A 20,171-nucleotide genomic window follows, 5' to 3' on the forward strand; every position below is an offset into this window, starting at 1 on the left:
CTTCGTTTCTGTGCGAGGGCTTTCTCTAGTTGTGGCAAGTGGGGGCCACTCCTCATCGCGGTGCACGGGCCTCTCACTATCGCGGCCTCTCTTGTTGTGGAGCACAGGCTCCAGACGCGCAGGCTCAGTAATTGTGGCTCACGGGGCTAGTTGCTCCGCGGCATGTGGGATCTTCCCAGACCAGGGCTCGAACCCGTGTCCCCTGCATTGGCAGGCAGATTCTCAACCACTGCGCCACCAGGGAAGCCCTCATTGTGGTTTTGACCTCTGTTTCCTTGGTTAGTAACTATGTTGAGAACTTCTTAATGTAGTTATTGACCTTTGCTATATCTTCTTTGGAGAAATATTTATTCAGTTCCATTGTCCATTTTAAAATTTGGTTATTTATCTTTTTATTAATGAGTTGTAAGAGCTCTTTACATATTCTGGATATAAGTCCCTTGTCAAATATATGCTTTGCAAATATTTTTCTCCCATTTTATGGATTGCCTTTTTGCTTCCTTTATGGTATGGTTTACAGAACAAATGTTTTTAATTTTCATGAGACCCAATCTATTTTTCCTTTTGTCACTTATGCTTTGATGTTGTATCCAAAAGGCTTTGCCTGACCCCAGGTTGTGGACATTTACGCCTATGTTTTTCTTTTAAGGGTTTTATTGTTTTAGCTCTTACATTTATGTCTTTCATACACTTGGAGTTAACTTTTGTGTATGGTGTGAGGTAGGGGTCCAATTTTATTCTCTGTATGTGAACAGCCAGTGTCCCAGCACCATCTGCTGGAAAGAATAGAGAGATCTTTTAAAAACATAGGTCAGATCACAATCCTCCTTTATTAAAATTTTCAATGATTTTCCATTGCACTTACAATAAAATCCAAATTTCTCTGCCTATCTCTTCACTTTCATTTCACACCACCCTCTTATTCACCATGCTCCAGGTCCCAGGTCTCTCATCTCCCCAAATAAGTAAAGCTTGCTATTCCCTTAGCTTCCTCACGTTTCTTTATTCTCTCACTTTAAATGCCATCTCCTCACAGATGACTTTCCTTAACTGTTCTTTCTAAAGTAAGTTCTCTATTCCATCTAGCTTATTTTCTGTATCATCTTTTATTTTCCTCATGGCCTTAATTACCTGTATATCTGTATCTACTTTATTATGTTATTTACTTTCTTTGAGTAATACTTCTTTGCCTCTGCCATAGCGTTTCGCATATGGTGTACATTCATTCAATTGTTAGAAACTATTGTTTACAATTAGAAGGGACTTTAGAAATCACCTAAACACTCTTATTTTACAAATGCAAAAATCTAGGTCTAAGGAGGGTGAACGAGTTGTCTGAGGTCAGAAGGAATACTTTGATACTTTGATACCGAGAGCTCTAATTTCCAGGACAGTTTCTTTTTCATTTATAACACTGATTTGCCTTACGCCAATATCATGCTTTTTTTTTTCAAAATAACTAAAATGAAGAAATGGTTTTGTAATTCCTTATAGAAATGATATTATTTTTCTAAGCTTTTTTGCTACAATGACTGAAATGGGCCCTCAAATGGAAGGCCTGGCCCGGGTTAGGAAGGCCGGAAGTCACCCTCCAGTAGGGCACTAACTCCTTTGTTTCCCCCTCCTTGGTTGTCCCACCGCCTCCTCCGTCTGCTGCCCACCGCCTCCCTTTCTTCGGAGTCCGCCGCCCCAGCACAACCATCGCCGAGGCTCCGCCCCCTTCAGGGCCCCGTGCCCTGCTCCAAGATGGCGCCAGGAGCTTCTGCTCTGGGGGAAGTGAGCTCACGCTACTCCGGAAGGGAAGTGGGGGGGAGAGTGCAGGCGGGCGGGTGACCAGCCCGGGGGCTGTGGGTGGGGTGGCGGCCGCAGCTGTGGCTTTCACATTTGGGCTGGAGAGAGGGCCAGGGACTTGTCCCGCCCCTGGGAACCCAGTCGAGGGCCCAGGGCCGGGGGCGTTGGAGGAAGTCGCCCCGAGCGGCTCGCCTCTACCTGGAGGCGAGGCGACCCTGGGAGCCGGGGTCCCGCCCTCGGCGGCCTCCTTCTCCGACCCTCCTCCCGGGCTGCCCGCGGGCGGCTCCAGCTCTTTCTCGAGGGCTGCGGCGGGAACCGCCGAGCGGGCTGGACCGGACCCTCCCGCTGAGGACCGGCCGGAGGAGCAGAGGGAGCGCGGCAGGTCAGTCCGTCAGCGCAGAGGTCAGGCCGCGGGTTCCCATCCGTGGTCCGTCCTTCGCCCAGCACTCCTGGCTAGTGTCCGCGACCTCCCCACGCTGCTCCTGCTTCCCCTTTGAGCATGCCACCAAATCCTCTGGCAGGGTGATTTTTTTTCTCCTTACTTTTGCCCGGAAGGAGATATATATTGAAAGGACATCTGTCCTCATCGCTACCCCTCTCCTCTTAAAAGTTTTCCTTCAGGGGGAATGCTTGTATTCCTCCCCTGGACCATTTGATGATTACTACTGCAGCCGTCGTCTGATTTAGCAACTGGGATCACCTTCAGATCAGGTCTTAAATCTTATCATTTACAAAATTACATAGTTCTCTCCCGCCCAAGAAGGGCAAATGGACTTTGGAGTTAAGATGCAGGGGGGTGAACCAGTGTCAACAATGAAAGTCTCCGAGAGCGAAGGAAGGCTGGAGGGCCTGGCCACCGCGGTGACCCCGAACAAGAACAGCATTAACAGCAGCTGTGGGGGTGGAAGCAGCAGCAGCGGCAGCAGCCGAGGCGGCAGTGCCAAAGGCTGGCAGTACAGGTACGGCCCTTTCTCCACGGTGATAGCCTGAGGTCGGGGTGTGCTGGAGTCTGCATTCCTGCAGGTGCTGAAGGATGATGTTTTTTCATTAACTTCAGAAGTAACTAAAACATTTCATTTGGACCTGGGGTCTCATCTTTATTAGCAAGATTTAATTCATTCATTTGTCCATTCATTCAACAGGTATTTATTGAAGGCCTTTTGGAGAACACATAAATGTATCCCTGAACTTCCTCTACGACTCTAGAGCTAATTTTTTCTCTGATTTGATTCTATACTCACTTTTGTTTTTCCTATATTGTAATTTGTTTACAATAAGTCTGCCTCCCTTGCTTGCTTGTTGAGGGTAGGGACTGTTGAACTCAGCTCTCTCCAGAGGCTAGCAAATGCTAGGTGCTCAAAACATGTTTATCCAGTGATGGATGGAATCATTCAATCAGAAAAGATTCTTGCCCTCATGGTGTTTGCGATTTAGAAGGAGAGATGTACATAAATAACCTGAATACAGAGGCAAAAGTACAACTGCTAGTGCCTCCGAAACTCTAAACTAGTGAGGTGTTTCAGTTTGACTCGATCAGGCCACTCACACCTCTCTCTGTCTTTGAGAGATTCTACATTTATTAATTTTCATCGATATGAATGAAAAACTGAAGGAACAGGAAGTGAGTACTGGAGAAGCAATGATAGTTTTATTTTTTGTTTTTGATATGTAAAGGATAGGTGGGTATAACCATCCAGAATCTTTTTTTCCAAATTGAGAAATATTTGACAGGTAACATTATATTAGGTTCAGGTGTACAACATAAAGATTTGATATTTGTTTGTATTGTGGAATGATCACCCCAATAGATCTAGTTAACATATGTCACCACACAGAGTTAATTTTTTTAAATGAGAATTCTCTTAGCAACTTTCTCATTTTTAAAAAATATTTATTTATTATTTATTTATTATTTTATTTATTTTTGTCTGCGTCGGGTCTTAGTTGCAGCGCGCGGGACCTTCGTTGAGGCGTGCGGGCTCTTCATTGCAGCACACAGGCTTCTCTCTAGTTGTGGTGTGTGGGGCTTCCTCTTCTCTAGTTGTGACGCGCAGGCTCCAGGGTGCACATGGGCTCTGTAGTTGTGGTGCGTAGGTTCCAGAGTGCGTGGGCTCTGTAGTTTGCAGCACTCAGGCTCTCTAGTTGAGGCACACCAGCTCAGTAGTTGTGGCACGTGGGCTTAGTTGCCCCACGGCATGTGGGATCTTAGTTCCCTGACCAGGAGTTGAACCCGCGTCCCCTGCATTGTAAGGTGGATTCTTTACCACTGGACCACTAGGAAGTCCCAACAACTTTCAAATGTTTGATACAGTATACGGTATCTATATGGTATCTATAGTCACCATGCTGTACATTACATTTCCAGGACTTATTTATTTTATAACTGGAAGTTTGTACCTTTTCATCACCTTCACCCATTTCACCCACCCCTCCCTCTGGCTACCCTCAATCTGTTCTCTACATTTATGAGTTTTGTTTTTTATATCCCATATATAAGAGAGATAACACAGTAGTTGTCTTTTCTCTGTGACTTATTTCACTTAGCATAATGCCCTCAAAGTTCATCCATGTTGGTGCACATGGCTAGATTTCCTTCTTTTTTATGGCTGGATAATATTCCATTGTGTATATATACCACATTTTCTTTGTCCAATCATCATTGTCCATCTGATGGACACTTAGGTTGCTTCCATGTTTTGGCTATTGTAAATAACACTGCAATGAACATGGGGGTCCAGATATCTTTTTGAGTTAGTGTTTTCCTTTCCTTCAGATAAATACCTGGAACTGGAATTGCTGGATTATTCAGAATCTTAAGAATGAATGAAATTGGAATATCTCATGGTATTGGAACTATAGGAATGAATTCTTAAATTTTGGTTAACTGACTGCCTGTGTGCTTAGCTCTCGGTTCTTTTTAGCTTTTGTGCTGTTTGTAGTTGTGAAATTTGAAAGGGATTAAAGTCAAGATTTCATGAAGGATATACATTTATCATGAATAATATCCATACATGTGAAATATGCAGGACTGTATTAACACACAGAAACAAAGTGTAGAAGATTATAACTTTTTATTGATAAGTGATTATATGACAGGAAAGTATATTTGTTACTGTGAGATGTCTAGGTTCACTTTTGGAATGCATGATGCTTTTTCTTTGTGGTTTAAGACTAACCATATAAAATTATCAATAACTTGGCAGGGTTATTTTGATATGACTTAAGGAAGCAAGATAAAATAATATTTCATGTAGCCAGAGGTGAGTCTTCTGACATCCTCAACTCTTTGAAACCCAGTCTTAATTGAATTAAAAAGTGAAACAGGTTTCTTAACACTGTCATAAAGCCATATACTTTACTCCTATACTTTGATTCAGGACCCTATTATCCCTTACTTAGGGTATTATTTACTGGTTATATAATTTTCAAACTAGAATCTGTTGGAAGCACAAATGAAAAAAGTTATCAGGGGAAGTGTAACAGGAAATGGCAACTGACAGCATAGGACAGTCAAAGATTTGAAAAGTTAACATGCAGACTAAGCTGTATTACTTCCTAGTAATGCAGTCATAGTTACAATGACCTTAAGTCATCCAGAAAAGCACAGTCTGTTTAAGCAAAGAGCTGTAAGATACAGTGGTGAACAATTTCAAGGAAAGTAGCTAAAACTTTTTAAAAATACTTAAGTATCTGGAAAATTCAGTTATGTGGAAATCTTCCCCAAGGATGCAGATAGATAACACATTACTGCATTTACATACTGACATATCTCTTTACTTAAATGAGGCTTGTTCGAAGCTAATCCTTCAGCCTACCTCTCAATCGAATTTGTCCCCTTGTCCTCTACGACACTGATCAAACAATTTTATCCATTGTCCTGCATTGCTCCTTCTTCCCTGGCTTCTTCCTGTGAGGCCCAAAGCTCTAGACTTTAAAAACAGCAACAATAATGAAAACTAACCTAAATCCTTTCCCCTTAAAAACAGTTTACATTCAAACTGCCTCCATTTCCTTAACCCTCATTTACTGCTCAACCCATGACAGTTGGCTCTGTCCTTACCAAGGATATGAGTAAAAAATGATGAATGTTTTTAGATTCCTATTCCAGTTGATATCTCTGTATCCGTTATTATTCTTTTCATGACTTTTTTGACATTACTTTCTTTTGGTTTCTCCTTTATTGCTCTAACTGTCATGTAATTGTTCCTTTTTCATTTCTTTTGTTGGCTCTTTTCCTTTAGAAGCTGGTGTGATACTTCATCATCTTCTGTTCTTAAGCTCATGTTTTCTGTTTGTTATCTCAGTCTTTTCCATGGCCTCAACAGCTCTCTCTGTAACTTGAGAGCCGTAAATTCAACTGCTTACCTGTAATTTGCTACTCTCCCGTTTTAAAAAATGGAGATTTCAGGTTATGTCTTAGGGAGTGGTTGAAATTTAGTAAAGACTGTGGTTCAAACCCTGGGCTTTGGCTTTGCAGACTTAGAAAATTAATTAGCATAATGTTTTCAAGGTTTATAAATGTTGTCACATATATCGTTACATTTTTCCTTTTTGTGGCTGAATAATACTCCACTTATGTATATACCATGTTTTGCTTATCTCTTCATCAGTTGATGGACATTTGGGTTGTTTCCATTTTGTGGTTATTATGAACAATGCTGCTTTGAACATTTGTGTTCTAGTTTTGTGTGGACATGTGTTTTCATTTCTCTTGGATATATACCTGGGAGTGGAATTGCTGGGTCATGTGGTAACTGTTTAACTTTTTTTTTTTAATTTATTTTATTTTTGTGTCTTTGTTGCTGCATGCAGGCTTTTCTCTGGTTGCGGCAAGCGGGGGCTACTCTTCGTTGCTGTGCGCGGGCTTCTCACTGCAGTGGCTTCTCTTGTTGCAGAGCATGGGCTCTAGGCGCGCAGGCCTCAGTAGTTGTAGCACATGGGCTCAGCAGTTGTGGCTCACGGGCTCTAGAGCACAGGCTTGGCAGTTGTGGTGCACAGGCTTAGTCGCTCCGTGACATGTGGGATCTTCCTGGACCAGAGCTCGAACCCGTGTCCCCTGCATTGGCAGGCGGATTCCCAACCACTGCGCCACCAGGGAAGCCCCTGTTTAACTTTTTGAGGAACTGTCAGACCATCTTCCAAAGCTGCTGCACCATTTTACCTTCTTATCAGCAGTGTGTTAGGGTTTTAATCTCTTCATCTTCTCATCAACACTTGTTATTGTCTGTCTTTTTGGTTTTAGCCATCCTAATGGGTATGAAATGGTGGTGGTGGTGCACTGTGGTTTTGAATTGCATTTCCCTGATGACTAATAATGCTGAGTATCTTCATGTACTTACTGGTCATTTATCTTCTTTGGAGAGATGTCTGTTCAGAGGTTTTGACCATTTTGTTTTTAATTGAACTATAGTTGGTTTACAATATTGTGCTAGTTTCAGGTATACAGCAAATGTCAGAGAGATATAGATATATATAGATATATAGATATATATAGATAGATAGATATAGATATATATCTCAGATTCTTTTCCATTATAGGTTGTTACAAAACATTGAATATAGTTCCCTGTGCTATGCAGTAGGTTCTTGTTGTTTATTTTATATATAGTAACTTGTATCTGTTAATCCCAAACTCCTAATTTATCCCTTCCCCCTTCCCCTTTGATAATCATAAATTTGTTTTCTATGTCTGTGAGTCTATTTCTGTTTTGTAAATAAGTTCATTTGTATCTTTTTTTAGATTCCACATATAAGTGATATCATATGATATTTGTTTTTCTCTGCCTGACTTACTTCACTTAGTATGATAATCTCTAGGTCCATCCATGTTGCTGCAAATGGCATTATTTTTTTGTATGGCTATGGCTGAGTAGTATTCCATTGTATATATGTACCACATCTTCTTCATCTGTTGATGAACGTTTAGGTTGCTTCCATGTCTTGGCTATTGTAAATAGTGCTGCTGTGAACACTGGGGTGCATGTATCTTTTTGAATTAGAGTTTTGTCTTTTCCAGATATATGCACAGGAGTGAGATTGCTGGATCATATGATAACTCTACTTTTAGTTTTTTTTTAAATAAATTTATTTTATTTTATTTTTATTTATTTTTGGCTGTGTTGGGTCTTTGTTGCTGTGCGTGGGCTTTCTCTAGTTGTGGCGAGTGGGGGCTACTCTTCGTTGTGGTGCGCAGACTTCTCATTGCGGTGGCTTCTCTTGTTGCGGAGCACGGGCTCTAGGTGCATGGACTTCAGTAATTGTAGCACGCGGATTCAGTAGTTGTGGCTCGCGGGCTGTAGAGCGCAGGCCCGGTAGTTGTGGCACACGGGCTTAGTTGCTCCATAGCATGTGGGATCTTCCCGGGCCAGGGCTCGAACCCGTGTCCCCTGCATTGGCAGGCGGATTCTTTTTTTGTTTTTTGTTTTTTGTTTTTTTGGTGCCGAAACCCTGGAGGCAGGCGGATTCTTAACTATTGCACCACCAGGGAAGTCCCGGCAGGTGGATTCTTAACCACTGTGCTACCAGGGAAGCCCCTATTTTTAGTTTTTTAAGGAACCTCTGTACTGTACTCCATAGTTGCTACACCAACGTACATTCCCACCAACAGTGTAGGAGGGTTCCCTTTTCTCCACATCCTCTCCAGCATTTATTATTTGGAGACTTTTTGTTGATGTCCTTTGGCCATTTTTAATTTGGATTTTGGGGGTTTTTTTTTTTGAGTTGTAAGGGTTCTTTATGTATTCTGCCTACAATTTCTTTATCAGATATATGATTTGCAAATATTTTCTCCTGTTCTGTGGGTTGTCTTTTCACTTTTTTTTTTTTTTTTGCCATGCCACGTGGTTTGCCAGATCTTAGTTCCCCAACCAGGGATTGAACCCGGGCCCATGGCAGTGAAAGCACCGAGTCCTAACCACTGGGCTGCCAGGGAATTCCCATCTTTTCAATTTCTTGATGAAATTACTTTCAGCACAGAATAATAGAAAATATTAGAAATAATAGAAAAGTATTTTTATGAATATTTGTTTTCATTTAGTTTTAAGATGATTTGGTGGTTTTATGTTTAATTATGTTAATTATAATTAATTATGTTTAATTTTAATCCACCTGGCGTTTATTTAGAAATATATGAGATAGTGTGTTATCTATTATTGTGTTACAAATTATCCCCAAATTAAACAGCAGTGTATTTTTGTCTCACAGTGTCTGTAGGTCAGTAATGTCTGTGCAGCATTGCTGGGTGGTCTGGTTCTGGGTCTTCCACAAGGCTACAGTCATCTTGAGGCTCAGCTGGGAAGGATCCACTTCCTGGCTCATTCTTGTGGCTCTTGGCACAATTCAGTTCTTTTGGCCTGTTGGAAACAGACCTCAGTTCCTCATGAACTGACCACTGGTGGCCCCCCTTTGGTTCCTGGCCACATGGGCCTCTCCACGGAGCATCTTACTACTTGGCAGCTTGTTTCATCAGAGTGAGGAAGTGAGAAGAGAGTGCTAGCAAGAAGGAAGTCACAATCTTTCAGTAACCTAGGCATGAAAGTGAAGTCACATCACTTTTCACTATTCATTAGAAGAAAGATGAGGTTCAGCTCACACAAAGGTGTGAATACCAGCAGGTAGGGATCAATGCAAGCCATGCAAGAAGGTGCCCGTCAGAAATGTTAGTATGAATGGACTCAAGATTGTCATCTATGATTGAGATAGATTTGACAAGTACACAGTTGGAAGTAAAGCTGAGAGTTGGAGGCTGAATTTGACTGTTGGGGAATAAGAGGAGCTACTTGGAGATCAGTTGCAATGACTTAGACATGAGCTAATAAAGGGAAGGTGTTAGTAGGCTGGAAAAGAAGGAAATCATTAGAGGAAGAGTGACAGACCTTGGTGGTTGATTAGGTGATTGAGTAGAAGGTAGTAGTGAGGAAAGGAAGTAAAAATTGACTTCAGTTATCCAGATATAAAACTTTGAAAAGTCTATAGGAGAAATAGATTTGGGGGAGTCAAATGATGCATTTGCTTTTAGGTATGTTCAGCTTAAGTTGCCAGAATGTTTAAGTGACCTTAGAGATATGGTGCATTAGAAATGTAGATAATTGCCTTTGTAGTATCCAGAATGTTTTTACTTCTGTTATCGCATTTAATCCACTTGGATGAAGATAGGGCATCTAAGGCTTCATTAACCCCATTTTACAGTTGAAGAAAACGGAAATCAAAATGAGTTGGCCAAGGTTATATAGCTAGTAAGTGAAAGAACTTTTATTCCTAGGTAGTTATTTGCATAAAGGTATTAAAAGTAGATGAGCTGTCTAAAGGAATGAATAATTACTGATAAATAATTAGTTTAGAACATGGTGGTTTCATCATTTACTAGTGTTTTAACTCATGCAACAAATACTTTTGAGCGTTTACCATGTGTGAAGCCCTCTGTTAGTTAATTCCAAATTAACGTGTGCTCTCAGAACAATGAAAGTAGGGACCCCAAGGCTTGGTTTGGGAGGGTCATGAAAAAGAATCAGAAAAGGGAAGAGCGTCAATTACATTTGCAAAATATGTTATGACAGACTTTTTTAAAACCAAAGCTGAGATGTGAATTTATTAGATTAGCCTTAAATTTTCTTCTTTCCAGAGTAATTTATACTCATATGATTTATATTCACCGTTTAAAATAAAAATAGATTTCATTTTTTTAGATTCCTTAATTCTAGATCCTTCTTTCCTTTTTCATAGTAACGTTCAAAGTTTATAAAATGTGGGTGTTTCCATTATTTTTCATGTCAGCTTTCAGAAAAAATTTCAAATCTGCAAATCTGCCACTTGTTTATTTAAAATGGACAGATGAGAACTACCCAGAGGAGGAATTGAGAAGCAAATTGGGGTGTACGATGGGCCTGCTTTTTCCTCTTTGGGGCTCTGTGCTAGCTAACCTCTGTTAACAAACAGACAGATCTCTTTTCCTCATCATCAGATAGTATGCATTTCAGTAAATGAGTAGAAGTCTGCAAATGTATAGTATAGAAATAATTTTTGTGGTCAGACCTGGTATCTTCCACTCTAAATACTCTGTTACAGGGGAAAGTACCCATTTGCAAATGGGGAAATGACATTTGCCTAAACATAACCTAATGTTTGCTGTGTTTGAGATTTTACCACTTCTTTTGAGGTTGATTTGAAGAAAAAGTCATAAATGTTTGCTTTTTTCTCTGTAGGGGTTAAAGGGAAGTTGGATCTATATTTCTGTACCCTAGATTTTGTTTTCCTATCTGAAATCTGCTACAGATGATAATAAAAACAAGGGAAAGACAACTTACAGGCATGAAACTGAAATCAGTAAAATACTGTTCCAAAAATCTAGTGAGAACTCTACCAAGCCTTGAACAAGATTTTGGTTTGTTATGGTATACTGTGATTTCTTATATTTTTGCTTTATGAGTTTAAATATAATCCATTTGAGTTCATATTTTCCTAGAAGTGATACTGTATTAAAACTATACAAAGAGGGGACTTCCCTTGTGGTCCAGTGGGTAAGACTCTGCACTCCCAATGCATGGGGCCCGGGTTCGATCCCTGATTGGGGAACTAGATCCCACACGCATGCCGCAACTAAGGAGTCCGCATGCCCGCAACTAAAAGATCCCACATGCTACAACGAAGATCCCATGTGCAGCCTAAATAAATAAATAAATATTTAAAAAAAAAACCCAAAAACTATGCAAACAACTTAATGTTAGAACATACAAATTCGTTATTTTTTTAGTATTTTCTGAATAAGTCACGTAATTTAGGTCCCAGAGGTAATTGTCCATCAAATAGACTTGTGGGAAATTATGTCTTTTGTTTTTGGTTTTGAATATAGTAGAGATAGCAGGGCCCATGGTGTAATGGTTAGCACTCTGAACTCTGGAAATAGTGGAGAATATTCTTGATGTAAATTATACTACTTTGAGAGAGGGAAAATCTTTCCTAGCTAAGAATCTTCCACTGTACTGATTTTGTTTAATAAAATGATTTGTGTCCAGACTTGTTCAGGTTTAACTTAAAACTAAATTGCCTGATTAAACAGTCACATTAGTGTTTTGGCATTACCATCTGGGTTTTAGGACAATTTATAGAGTAGTTTAGTTTGCTGGTGAAAGAAAGGATTTTCTTTTTGGTTAATAAGGTATTGTAACAAAACATGATTTCCCACCTGGAGTTTCCCTGTACTTGAGTTTGGCTGCCATTGTGGTTTGCTTCCATTGCTACTATTGAGGTTGGCTGGAAGGTCCCTGGAGGGGTAGACTGAAGTCTATGGTTGCTACTAGCTGTAGCTGGAAACCTTAGTCAGAGGGATAGAAGGGAGAGAAAAAGAAAAGGAACAGGAGGGAAAGCAGGGACAGAAAAAGGACATAGCAAAGAGAGACAGAGGGAGAGAGAGGGAGTGAGGGAGGGAAGAAAGGGACAGAACGAAAATGATATAAATGGTGAGATGAAATGCCACCAGTGTTGCTTCTGGAACAGATTTCCTAACCTTGATAGAGGCCTTTTTAATATACTGCCTGGGGCTTCCCTGGTGGCGCAGTGGTTGAGAGTCCGCCTGCCGATGCAGGGGACATGGGTTCGTGCCCCGGTCCGGGAAGATCCCGCATGCCATAGAGCGGCTGGGCCTGTGAGCCATGGCTGCTGAGCCTGCGTGTCCGGAGCCTGTGCTCCACAACGGGAGAGTCCACAACAGTGAGAGGCCCGCGTACAGCAAAAAAAATAAAAATAAAATAAAATATACTGCTTGAGCCTATACCCTTAATTCTATAAAGAATTACTTGTTTCACAATTTTGTAGATGTTTCACATTATAACTAACATAAATGAAAAGTATTTTTCATTTAATTTTGGGGAATAGATAATATGTTCACTTGATCCAAAAAAATATTAAAAGGTGTGTAATGAAAATGTTCCTTCTCCACCTGCTCAGGACTCCTTCCACCTAAAAATAGAGGGTACACACTCTTGGCTTCCTGTGTGTGCTTTCAGAGATTTTTTAAAAAAAGAATTAAGTGGGCTTCCCTGGTGGCGCAGTGGTTGGGAGTCCGCCTGCCGATGCAGGGGACATGGGTTCGTGCCCCGGTCTGGGAAGATCCCACATGCCGCGGAGCGGCTGGGCCCATGAGCCATGGCCGCTGAGCCTGCGCGTCTGGAGCCTGCACTCTGCAACGGGAGAGGCCACAACAGTGAGAGGCCCGCGTACAGCAAAAAAAAAAAAAAAAAAAAAAAAAGAATTAAGTAAATACAATATACATTTGCCCCACTTTTAATTGTATCACAAGTGATATCATACTATGTGTGTGTATGTGTGTGTGTATGTATACACACACATATATGTATGTAATATTAGTTCAGGCTCTCATAACAAAATACTGTACTCTGGATGGCTTAAACAACAAATTTATTTTCTCACAGTTGTGGAGGCTGAAGTTTTGAGATCAGGGTGCCAGCATTGTCACGTTCTGGTGAGGGTGTCTTCCAGGTGTGCAGATGACCTTCTTTTCACTGTGTCCTCACATGGCAGAGGGGTGGGCTGGGGGGGTTCTCACTGTGTGCTCACTTGGCGGTGGCGGGGGGACGGGAGTGGAGAGAGAGAGGTTGAGAGAGAGAGGCGTGAGAGAGCTCTCTGTTTTTTCTTGTAAGGGCACATCTCATCATAAGGGCCCCAGTCTGTACCTAAGCATCTCCCAAAGGCCCCATCTCTAAATACCGTCACATTGGGCGTTAGGACTTCAACATATGAATTTTGTAGGGACACAATTCAGTCCACCTTTAATAAGTTCCCTGTCGATGGACATTTAATTTGTTTCCAAAATTTTGCCGTTATAAATAATGATGCAATGAATAACCTTCTGCACATTTCACAAGCATATGAATATATCTGTGGGAAAAATGCCCAGGAGTTGGAATTACTGAGTCAGTTTGTAATTTTGATAGTAGTTATCATCAGATTTCTCCTCATTGGGGTGTACAGTGGCAATGATTGAGTGCTTATTTCCCATCAGCCTCATCAGTGTAATGTGTTATTAGATTGGCAAAAATCTAAAAGTTTAATAGGTTAAAAAATGGTACTTCAGTGTAGTTTTAATTTGATTCTTATTTTTTTAATTATGAGTGAGGTTTTAGTATTAAATTCTGAATGGGATTTTTTTTGCAGAAAAATTTAACAGGTTTATTTATGATTATAATAAAGTTGAACTGCTGAAACTTGTTTACTGAAACATTCTGAGTTGCATTAATGCTTTATGTCCCCACATTTGTTGTTGTTGTTGTTGTTGTTGTTTTTTGCAGTACGCGGACCTCTCACTGTTGTGGTCTCTCCCGTTGCGGAGCACAGGCTCTGGACGCGCAGGCTCAGCGGCCATGGCTCACGGGCCCAGCCGCTCCGCGGCATGTGGGATCTTCACGGACCGGGGCACGAACCCGTGTACCCTGCATCGGCAGGGGGACTGTCAACCACTGCGCCACCAGGGAAGCCCTATGTCCCTACATTTATATTAAAAATTCAGGGACTTCCCTGGTGGCTCAGTGGATAAGAATCCGCCTGCCAATGCAGGGTACATGGGTTCAAGCCCTGGTCCGGGAAGATCCCACATGCAGTGGAGCAACTAAGCCCGTGAACCACAACTACTGAGCCTGCGTTCTAGAGCCCATAAGCCACGACTATTGAGCCCTCGTGCCACAACTACTGAGCCTTACTCTAGTGCCCATGTGCCACAACTACTGAAGGCCACACGCCTAGAGCCCGTGCTCCACATCAGAAGCCACTGCAAGGAGAAGCCCACCCACTGCAACGAAGAGTAGCCCCCCTGGTCGCCACAATTAGAGAAAGCCTGCACGCAGCAACGAAGACCCAATGCAGCCAAAAATAAATAAAATTAAATCATTTTTTAAAAATCACACACAAATGAAAATGGAAAAACTGCCAATACCTGATTACTGTCCCCTATTTTTCCACTAGCAATCATATACTTAAGTACCTTTTGACCCCATGGGAAGAAAATATCTAACGTTCAGAACTACCAGTAACAGGAAGAAGAGGATTTTTTTTTTTAGAAGAATGAAAGGTTTCCCATCATAGTGGATTCTTAAGCATGTTCTCCATGTATGCGGCATGCTAGCTGGATGTCTTTTTTTTTTTTTTTTTTTTTTTAAATATTTATTTATTTATTTATTTATGGCTGTGTTGGCTCTTCGTTTCTGTGTGAGGGCTTTCCCCAGTTGCAGCAAGTGAGGGCCACTCCTCATCGCAGTGCGCGGGCCTCTCACTATCGCGGCCTCTCCCGTTGCGGAGCACAGGCTCCAGACGCGCAGGCTCAGTAATTGTGGCTCACGGGGCCAGTCGCTCTGCGGCATGTGGGATCTTCCCAGACCAGGGCTCGAACCCGTGTCCCCTGCATTGGCAGGCAGACTCTCAACCACTGCGCCACCAGGGAAGCCCCAATGTCTTTTTTTTTTTTAATGAATAAATCCTTTCTGCAATTAACAGCTACTTTTTTTTTTTAAATAAATTTATTTTATTTTTGACTCTGTTGGGTCTTCCTTGCTGCGAGCGGGCTTCTCATTGCAGTGGCTTCTGTTGTTGCGGAGCACGGGCTCTATGCACGCAAGGTTCTGTAGTTGTGGCTCGCAGGCTCTAGAGCGCAGGCTCAGTAGTTGTGGCGCACGGGCTTAGTTGCTGCAGGGCATGTGGGATCTTCCCGGACCAGGGCTCGAACCCATGTCCCCTGCATTGGCAGGTGGATTCTTAACCGCTGTGCCACCAGGTTGGCATAATTGTTATGGCATGGATAGCACACGGGTTGGTGTTTCCAAAAAGGCCAACCAGATAGGCCTAACTTGCCTCCTGCAAAGCACCAGTAGCTGCACTGTGGAAGTGCAGATCTGCTTTGAAGTCCTGAGCAATTTCCCGCACCAGAGGCTGGAAGGGAAGTTTGCCAATCAGAAGTTCACTGGACTTCTGATAATGTCTGATTTCACTGAGTGCCACAGTACCAGGCTTGTAACGATGAGGTTTCTTCACACCTCCAGTAGAGGGCGCACTCTTGCGAGCGGCTTTTGTAGCCATGCTTCCTGGGTGCTTTACCACTGGTGGATTTGCAGGCAGGCAGCTTTGTACGAGCCATGGTATAGAGACCTCTTACTTACCCACCTTCTCCTTTGGCTGGTGCTCAACAAGCTAGAACTGGCGCTGGTGTTGGAGAGCGACGGCCTCTGAGTGGGATTTTATCCTGTTTTGTTATCATGGTAAATCGTGAATTAGTTTAAATCAGCAATTGGGAAAAGTCTATACAAAATATACTTATGCCTTTACAATTTTTTTTCTTATTGTACTCTTGGTAGCTCAGAGTCATGGCTTCATCTTAGAGTGTACATTATATGTTTTGAAGTCATATTTTTAAAATTTCATGTGATTTTATAGTTATACAAGATATGGAATCATTTGATTATACAGATTTGTAATTGGGAGGTAATCCACTTCCTAGTAGTAATAGGGAGTTTGAAATTATGATGAAACTATTATTTAAAAAGATTATTTATTTAGTTTTTTGGTTGTGCCAGGCAACATGCAGGGTCTTAGTTCCCTGACCAGGGGTTAAGCCTGGGCCCTTGGCAGTGAGAGCGTGGAGTCCTAACCACTGAACTGCCAGGGAATGCCCAGATTTTTCTTTTATTTAAGTAGTAGAATGAACTTTTAAAATTTTGTGTTGTTTTTTGAATAATTAATATTTATAGGTTCTTGAAGGGAAAAAACGTGAGCGTTTGAATTTGTTGTTACTTAGGTAATAAGTGTAAAATTTTCAAAAGAAGAATCAACTCTTTAGTCAGGTTATATATATATATGTATATATATATGAAAATGAACATTGCTTGGTGCTTCTTGTGTGGTTGTCACCTTTTTTTCCCCCTTTTTTATTCAAATATGGAGGAAGGGAAATGGTTTTCTGCTTTTTCTTTATACTTTCAATTTGGAAAGAATTAACACAAGGGAAGAAAACATTCTTTCTTGAATTATAATATACAGACAGAAATTAAATGTTACTCTAAATGTATTTTTGGAACCAAGTATGGTTTAAAGCCAGAGAGAGGTACATACAAAAAGAGAAAGAGAGAATAGGCATACAGATAGGGAGGGTGGCAGTGGACTTTAGTACCCTGCTGTTCTCTTGGTCTGTGCTGTCTTGGTCTCATTGAAATAGCTTACTGCGAAGACCTTTTGAGAGTATATGGGGGATAAGTAAATGCTACTATGTGAACAAGAAAAAATTTCCTACTTTTCTCTAAAAATTTTATTTTATTTATTTATTTATTTTTTTTTTGTGGTACGTGGGCCTCTCACTGTTGTGGCCTCTCCCGTTGCGGAGCACAGGCTCCGGACACGCAGGCTCAGCGGCCATGGCTCACGGACGCAGCCGCTCCGCGGCATGTGGGATCCTCCCGGACCGGGGCACGAACCCGTGTCCCCTGCATCGGCAGGCAGACTCTCAACCACTGCGCCACCAGGGAAGCCCTAAAAATTTTAAATGTGAAATATGATGTTGCTCTTATTTGCAAACTTTACTTTTGAAATAATTTTCTTTTGAGAAAAAACCTTTAGAATTTTGAGTTTGAGTAATGTACACACATTTTAGATTGAAAGGGTCATCTAACTAAAGCATGAGAAAACTGAGGCCCAGAGAAATTAAGTGATTTGGTCAGCGTCATTCATGGTGTTAGTCAGTGGGAAAGTCAGAACTAGGTCCTGTATCCATCCCTTTTAGGTGTGCATTCCACAGTATAACACTACCTCACACTTAAGCTTTAGAAACTTAATTTTGAACATAAGCGGTATTGAAAAGCCCACTAGTAATGTCTGAAAGTCCTGTTTATAGGTAAAAATTCACCCTATTTTTGTTGGCCAACAATGGTGCTATAGGCTGGTATGAGAAAACTGGCCCTATTTTTGTACTGAAAGGTGGGAGTTATATTAGTTGTAGCCTTTGGAGAGCAGGTTGGCAATATCTATAAATATTAAAAATGCATGTACTTTTCACCTAGCAATTTCATTTTTTGCAGATGTACTCAAAGTTATATGTGTAACTTGTTTTGTTACAGTATTGTTTGTAATAATAAAAGCCTGGAAGCAAATGTCTATCACTAGGGGGACTAGTAATACTGCTTTGCAATGGATTACTATGCAGATGCTGAGAATGAATAAGACCAAAATGAAATCATCCCTAAGAAAACTGAAAAAAGCAAGGTACAGTGTATGTAATCTCAACCAATTTTTTTTTTTGGCTGCACCGGGTCTTAGTTGCAGCACGTGGGCTCTTTGTTGAAGTGTGTGGGATCTTCAGTTATGGCATGTGAACTCTTACTTGTGGCATGTGCAATCTAGTTCCCTGACCAGGGATCAAACCTGGGCCCCCTGCTTTGGGAGCACGGAGTCTTAGCCACTGGACCACCAGGGAAGTCCCTAATCACAACCATTAAAAAAAAAAAAAGTGTGTGTGTGTGTGTGCTCGTGTGTGCACGCGCACACTTGTAGGTACATAGAATATCTCTGAAGAGATACATAAAAAGTTGAGAGAAGTGCTTGTCTCTGAGGAGGGGAACTGGTGGCTGGAAGACAAGGTTGGATAAGAAATTTTTGACTGTAGGGACTTCCCTGGCAACTAAGCCCATGCACCACAATTACTGAAGCCCGCGTGCCTAGAGCCTGTGAGCCACAACCACTGAGCCCGCATGCCACAACTACTGAAGCCCATGCACCTAGAGCCTGTGCTCTGCAACAAGAGAAGCCACCGCAATGAGAAGCCTTCGCACCACAATGAAGAGTAGCCTCCGCTCGCTGCAACTAGAGAAAATCCGCGCATAGCAACACAGACCCAATGCAGCTAAAATAAATAAATAAATAAATTTATTTTTTAAAAAAGGAAGGAAACTTTTCAGTATATGTATGTAATACTCATTAGGAGACAGTTCTTAATGGGTCTCTCAGGTTTCTGCCTGTGTTGTTAGCAGAGGTACTGACTCTCCTTTGTTCTTTACTGTTTTTTCAAAAATATTTGTATAGCAAACAGTCTTGAAGGATAGAGATAGTATTTCCCTCCTGAGCAAAAGTCAGGTTTGTTTACTGTCCAATATAATAAACATAATGTCTCCTTGCCATGGAGGTCAGGTAGACTTACTGTCCTTAAAAGATTTGGGTTCCCTACACTCAGGGTTCCTTTTCTGTACCGCAACCTACCACATGTGCAGGCATCTCCTGCCCTCTCTGCATTGCCCCGTGTGATTGGGCTGATGATCTGTATACTGATATTGCTGTGACTACTGAAGTCTTTTGTCTCTGACTTAGGAGTTTCATGTATCCTGCCAGCATCCATGAAACTGGCAAGCTAACTGGTTGGCTTACAAATAGGGTGGCATCTCAGACCCTTCATAGTTCTTGACAAAATACTTACTGGAAAAATACAATAATTATTTTTTAAAATACAGAAGTGGGAGACTCAGGGCTTTTTAGGTCCCATCATTCTGGCTTGAAAATGTCAGGCTGACAAGGTAAGAGACATCTAAAGAACTGATCTAGAAAATGAGCCCTTTCCCCACAGAGGAATCGACTCCCTGGAGTGGGAGAAAACCAATACTTGCTGAGCATTTACCATGTTGAAAGGTACTTCAAATATATTTGGGTTGAAATACATTATCTCTTCCTATTTCCTCATTATAAATCCGAAGTTAGGTGTTCTCATCCGCATTTACAGATAAAGACACATAGGACCAGATGTGTTACTTGTGTAAAGTCACACTGGGAGTCAAACCTGTGTTTGTGTTAAGCTCATGCTTTTCCCATTATAATGAACCACTTCCGAACTTTCTGGAAGCGTTAGAATTGACTTTCTGCTTTTCCACGTAGAAGTTTCTTCTGTCGCATCTTCAAATGGCCAGTTATCTGCATGAGGGAGTTCTCAAATTTAGTTGTCTGTAACAATCAGATTATATATTGGACTTCTTCTGGTTTTGGTCTGTATAGGCAACCATTTTACAGCTGTGCTTCTCAAACTTTCTTCATGAAATCTCTCTTAACTGCATAAGACAGTAGGTACCCCCAGTGGATGCAGTTTGTGATTTAAAGCAGCCCAAGGCTGATATCACTTTCTTGGGAGTTATCTGTAGTATCTTCAAAATTCATGAGGATTTTATATTCTACTCTAATATATTTGTTATTGGGTTTTTCAGAGGTCTATAAATAATATCATGAGTTCAGGACCAGTTGAGAAAGAGAACATTAGGGATCAGACAGGATGCAATCAAATTGTCAGGTTATTTTTTTATTGTGGTAAAATGTACATATCATAAACTTTACCATTTTAACCCTTTATAAGTATA

General features: G+C 41.3%; 1 protein-coding gene across 1 annotated transcript in view; it reads left to right on the forward strand.

The window, feature by feature from the left end:
• Positions 1–1,848: 1,848 nt before the first annotated feature.
• Positions 1,849–20,171, forward strand: part of OSBPL11 (oxysterol binding protein like 11) — a 100,871-nt gene continuing 82,548 nt past the window's right edge. The window contains exon 1 of the mRNA XM_081236089.1: positions 1,849–2,750. Coding sequence (XP_081092215.1) covers positions 2,560–2,750 — 191 coding nt within the window. The 5' untranslated portion in view covers positions 1,849–2,559. The remainder of the gene's footprint in view (positions 2,751–20,171) is intronic.

This window comes from Mesoplodon bidens (genome assembly GCF_964165515.1).
Source record: "Mesoplodon bidens genome assembly, chromosome: 5".
Lineage (NCBI taxonomy): Eukaryota > Metazoa > Chordata > Mammalia > Artiodactyla > Ziphiidae > Mesoplodon > Mesoplodon bidens.